Genomic DNA, 6,000 nt, shown 5'->3' with positions numbered 1-6,000 from the left:
ATAGTCAGGTGATAAAAGGAAGGAGTTAAAACAGGAAAAGTATACTTGCAGATTTCTGGATAACATCTGAAAATGATTAAAAAAAAAAAAAAAAACGAAACCAAAAAAAAAAAAAAACAAACAAAAACCCAGAGCTTCTGGTAACCTCTAAATAAAACGTACACACACAGATATTATATATGCTAGAAACAAAAAAAAACTTTAAGAAAGACTAATATTAACTGCTTCAAATTAAGTATTTACATTAAATTAATGACCAATACAAAAATATGCAGTAGTTTTAAAGCTTGGTATTCTTTAAAAATAAAAATTCATAAATAATTTCTAACACAAAAGCCTGGTTGGTGAATTTGTCATTTCAGATTTTTCAGTCACTCATATCACTGGCTTATGGATAATCAAGTTAACAGAAGCTCCCAATCTTAGAGAAACATAAACACACTTGTAAATCCAGTGAACTCTTTCTATAAGGCTTTTCTTCATTTTTGCAACTCCAAATTGTAGATGACAACATTAGTATGTTTTTCACATGCTATAGTTGGTTTTAAGATCTTAAGATAGTCCAGTATAAAAAAAAATGTTTTACAAAATCAAGAGATTTAATATAATTTTTTTTCTTTCTTTTTTCTCTTTTTTGTTTTAAATTATTTTTTATTTGATAAATTAAAAATAGCCTTATAGCAAGTATTTACTGGAAGGGTTTGTTTTTTACAAGTAATACACAATTAATAGAACGCAGGTATGATTATCCAATGGGCAGGAGGCAAATGATGCAATGAGTTTCAAGAATATTATATGGCTTTTTCTAGGGATGGAATTTTATGTCCTTTCTCTTTAAGAATTTTAAAATATCTAATTTATTTTAATGCATACTGTTTGAAAAAAGAGGATCAACTTCCTGAGTCAGATTTCAAAGTCAAATGAGAAAAATTATATAAGATAGAAAGCATTGGGCTTTCTTATGCAGAATAACCTCAGTAACTAAGAAAACTGGGGGGAAAAACCCAAAACAATCAATCATGCTACCACTTATTTAAAAAACTAACTAGAGAACTATAGTAATTCAATTTATCAATTGGTCAAATGAACTTAGATTTATTAAAAATATGGCAACTTTTTAGAACATTTTGCTTTAATAAAATTAAAAATACCATCAAATAAATATTTAATGAACTGCTATAAATGAGTGATCAAATAAAAATTAGAATTCCGTAACAGGGAAGTATATTTATATACATCTCAAAATGGTTCCTACTAAGAGATCTACCTCAATGTATAGTAAATACATTTTCTTTTTTTTTTAAATACATTTTCTAAAATATATTACAGCAGGCTCATAAAACTCTATGAATTATGTTGGAGAAGGAAAAAAAATTGCAGAGCAGGAAATAAAAATTTCCAAAGCTTATAGTATGTACCTATTTTTAAAATATAAATAATGCAATTCTGAAATAAAAAATATTCTTGAACTGACTTTTTAAGATTGATATCAGACTTTAATGTTTATTTCTGTGAGAAGTTGATCTCAATCCATTCTTGTGTTAATGCTGCTATAGCAGTAGTTTACAGGACTTTCCAGAAGAGAAACGCTCTTTATATAAAGAGCTTTTAGTGATATATCTAGTGACATTTGATAGTTATGTTTTTCTGTTAAGAAGCAAAAAAAATTCAATAAAGCAAAATGAGCCTCTATTAGAGATTATCTATATAAAATATATTTTCAATTGCTGAATATAACTTGCAATTAAAGGAATTTCACATGGAATTCTGTAGTAAGTTTGATTTTTATTTCTGCTAGGGTTTCCAGTTGCAATGGGGGAAGCACATAACGTTGTTTTCAAAATCACTTTTTTTTGCACTAGGGTTTGAACCCAGAACTTCATATGTGTAAAGTATGTACTCTACCATTAAATTAAATATCCCTGACCTCAGAAACCATTCCATTTCCATTCTTAAATTTCACTTATAAGCCCATTTTTCTTTCCAGAAAGAAGTCAGGATTTTACTGAAGCCTAATTCAGATGTATAGTTATAGTATTAAGCTGTTATTAAGTTTGAAGCAGAATTTGAAGACTGTTTGGTGTGTTTACTTGAATATATGGGCATAAGAAAAATTGGGTCTTCACTTTATCAAATAGAAACCCACATTAACTTAAAACTACTATAAAGCAGATATAAAAGGAATAGGTTTTTTAAAAGTCTGTTAATTGTATTATGTAATGAATTCTGGCTTTTATCAACAAATATTTTTAGTTAAAATCCAAAAGAACCCAAAATATAACTACATTCTTAATAAATTAAATGACTTTTTTTTTTTACTTTTGATATTTAAATCTAATATTGTTGTTATAAAAAGACACCAAACAGGAACAAAACACAAAATAAAGGTGTGTTCATTATAATTATTCTCAAATGGCTTAATTTTTTGATTTAAAAACACTTTAGACCCACTTAACAATAAGATAAATTGGAAACTTTTACGGTAATTTGTAGGTGATCCAGACTCTTTGCACTTAAAAGTTTAGATTTTTTTTGTTCCTTTTATTCTCAAGTAAAAATGTCTTAAAATAAATCTGAGTTTCTAATAGGAACAGGAAATTTTTTTTAACTGGGCCAACACAAACTTTAGCTATTACGATAGTTTAAAAGAAGTGTGGGGACTTAACAGATAGAAGTATGACCACTATATATTTTCATGCCACATAAGGCATGTGTGTGTCTCAAAGAAAATTTACATGGCAGAAGTTATATTCCTAAAACAGGAACAAGTGGTAGTCACATAACGTATGCTAAAACTGAAGTTTAGTCCTCAGTGCAATTGATGCCACAGCACTAACATTTTTTCCTGTAATACACATTCACTTATGCAGCAAATGAGATTTTCCATCAACAAATAACCCTTTATAGAAAGAAAGTGGGTCAAAATAAATTGCAGTCTGCTTCCCAAACCCCAAATTACTTAACACAAATTATCCAAATGCCTGCAAGAATGTTCAAAGGTCTTTGAACTTGTTTTTATTCTAAAAAAATAAAATTTCAAATTCAGAAGAGACTATAAGAAAACACCATCAATAAAGTGTTATTTGGAATAAATATTCAAATTTAGACTAATTCTCAATCTGATATCCACAATACATTTTGGAATAGACAAGTAATTTTGCATAAATTTGATCACTCACATAGGCAGTTATAGTTTGAAAACAATATTCCTTGTAAGGATTACGAATAAAGTCATGTTTTAGGACACAATTGAATTTGAAATAGGTAATGTTTTGAATAGATTTTTGAGTTTTATTGAAATCTTACATGAACAAGAAATTGAAAATACAATCACATCAAAGAACAAATTGTCACGGCTTTGACGTTTAAGCCAAACAAATTTTGTAGGGCAGATTTCAAAAAGGTGTGAAGTTATAACAATTTAAAAACACAGTTAACCTACTTCTAGGAATGCAAAACATACAATCATAGGTTATTTTCAATACAAGAAAACTTAAATTTGTTTGCTTTAATTTCTTAAAACTACTAAGACAAAGCACTAGCTTGTATTTTTATTTACAGCATACTCCATACTCCTATGAATCTATCCAAATCCGAAAAATGAAACTTTCCAAAACCAAAGGTTCTGTAAAATCATGATTTAACAGTGTGCTCAGTTTGTTTTGAAGCTAAAATGAAGCTTGAAACAATAAAAGCATTGTAACTTCATAATAAGGGAACTCTGCAAGCCCAATAATGTCCAAGAGCATTTACGAAAAAGAGAAAAAATAAAAAGACTTGAGTATATATACAATAGTGATTTCTTCAGCCCAATACAAATGGCCGCAAATTGCTACTTAAAGATGAAACAGTTAAGCCAATTGTTTTTTGTGTGTGAAGAATGTAGATCTAGAGCCAATCGGTCTTGCCAATATCGTTTTCAAGCCCTCACTTGTCTATTTCCACTGTTGCCCATAAGTATCCTGATAAAATTCCTGGTTGTCATTATTGTAACCATAGTTACCAGAATAGTCACCACCTTGTTGAAGCGGCTGCTGAGCGATGGGTTGAGAACCCCAGTTCTGTTGGTTGTTGGTCTGACGGCGCTTGGAATCAGGTTGGTTGTACCCATCTGCCTTTCTCTTGCCTCCTACATTGCCCCCACGATTGCCCCGAGCTCCTCGGGAACCACGGCCTCTCTGCTGTTGTGCAGGACCCCCTCTGCCTCCCCTAGAGCCTCTTGGTGGTCCCAAAGGTGCCCCCCTCTGTGAATAGCCAGCTCTACCCCTTGGAGGTGGTGCTCCCCGCCCCCTTGGTGGCGGTGGAGCACCTCGCCCTCCCCTTCCTCCGCCTCTTCCTCTTACTGCATAGCCATCATCATAGCCGTAGTAGGGATCTTCATAGCCTCCACGATAGTCGTGATAATCATAACCATAATAATCATCATAGTAATCTTCGTAGCCATAGTAATCTGGAGGGTAGCCATATCCACCTCTTCCCCCACCACGACCCCGACCTCTAATTGGAGGTGGCATTCGAGGAGGAGGGTGATAGTAATAATCTTCATATCTAGGCAAGAGAGAAAGGAAAAAAATTTTTAAAAACTAGTTTATTTAGGCTTTTCCTATTTGTCTTTATTAATATGACTTCCACCACCGAGTTAATTCTCTGTTCAAAGATGTATTAGTAAAAAGCAGACTCACGCAGTACTTCTGGAGGCCTGTCTAGCAGCTTGGCGCTCTTTCCTTTTCTTGTCTGGTGGCTTGGCTAAGACTATTTCAATCTCTTCTCCTTCTATTTCTTTACCATTCATTTCATCCATGGCCTATATAAAATTAGAAAATGTATGTTTTACAACAGCACTATACTATAAATATTTGTGTCACTCAATAGTCTAATAAACTGAGTAAAGAAAAATCTATAGAAAGCCATTTCTTCAAAATACGTCTACTGAGTTAGTATACTGTATTGTAAACAAAGTCATGTACACCGTTCGTTTTCTTTAAATAGGTCTACAAATTAAAGCAAGAAAGTCATTATACTTATTGACAGGAGATAATTACTAGACTAAGTAGTATTTTCAACCAATCATGCTACCAAAATTTAGGATCACAAAAATAAGAATTAACTTGCTTAAGATCACAAACAGAATAATCAAACTTGGAAATATGAAGTCTTTCCAATTGCACTATCACCGCTTCAGAGAAATAGTGTTATGATCCAGGTTGGCAAAAAGTTGAAAATCAATTCTAATTCAGGTTTTACAGTCATGTTTGGCAACTATCAGCAAACAAAACTCAAATATTAAGCAAAATTTCAAAATCCCTACCTTGACAGCGGCTCCTCTGTCTTCAAAATGAACAAAAGCATAATCTTTCAACTTCTTCACTCTTTCAAGTTTTCCAAATTCAGAAAATGACTTTTCCAATATGTCTTCTGTCACGGTAGTAGCCAAGTTCCTCACAAATAAAACTTTAACCTATTACAAGAAAATAGAGAAAATTGGCACTACCTACTTAATTTTTTTTGGCCACACCTGCTGACTCTCAGGGGTTACTCCTGGCTGTGCACTCAGAAATAGCTCCTGGCTTGGGGGATCATATGGGATGCCGGGGATCAAACCAAGGTCTGTCCTGGATTGCTCTGACCCCTATCTACTTAATTTTAGCTTGTCTTATATTAAAGCATTTCCTTCCACCTTAGCAGCATTTAGTGGTTTTGCTCATTTTTCTTCTCCCTACTAAAATAACTGTTCATTCCTATCACTCTATGAAGTAACTGCATAAGCAGGTTCTATAGCTCATATAAAACATGGGAAAAAATTCAGATAAAAAGAAAAATAAAGAATAGCCAGAGAAACAATAAGGACACAAAATTTAAAAACCATCCTTACCATTCATAACAAAATATAATACTATTACTAATTTGAATAGCAACCAAAATTTGATTCATACCCGATAACATACAAACAGACCAAAAACTGTAATGGGATAAAACAAACACTTAATGGAATAGTATGAA

The 6,000-nt window shown here is 32.2% G+C and overlaps 1 protein-coding gene across 3 annotated transcripts in view; it reads right to left on the bottom strand.

The window, feature by feature from the left end:
- Nucleotides 1–3,265: 3,265 nt before the first annotated feature.
- The window catches only part of HNRNPR (heterogeneous nuclear ribonucleoprotein R), a 42,701-nt gene continuing 39,966 nt past the window's right edge, over nucleotides 3,266–6,000 (bottom strand). For all 3 annotated transcript variants that reach the window (XM_049774755.1, XM_049774756.1, XM_049774754.1), the window contains 3 exons: nucleotides 5,309–5,458; nucleotides 4,683–4,804; nucleotides 3,266–4,548 (listed from right to left, as the gene is read on the bottom strand). In XM_049774755.1, the coding sequence (XP_049630712.1) occupies nucleotides 3,936–4,548; nucleotides 4,683–4,804; nucleotides 5,309–5,458 (885 nt within the window). In that variant the 3' untranslated portion in view covers nucleotides 3,266–3,935. The remainder of the gene's footprint in view (nucleotides 4,549–4,682; nucleotides 4,805–5,308; nucleotides 5,459–6,000) is intronic.

The sequence above is a fragment of the Suncus etruscus genome, chromosome 6 (assembly GCF_024139225.1).
Source record: "Suncus etruscus isolate mSunEtr1 chromosome 6, mSunEtr1.pri.cur, whole genome shotgun sequence".
NCBI classification, from domain to species: domain Eukaryota; kingdom Metazoa; phylum Chordata; class Mammalia; order Eulipotyphla; family Soricidae; genus Suncus; species Suncus etruscus.
Note: the sequence above shows the minus strand (reverse complement) of the source record. Positions and strands in the feature narration are given on the sequence as shown.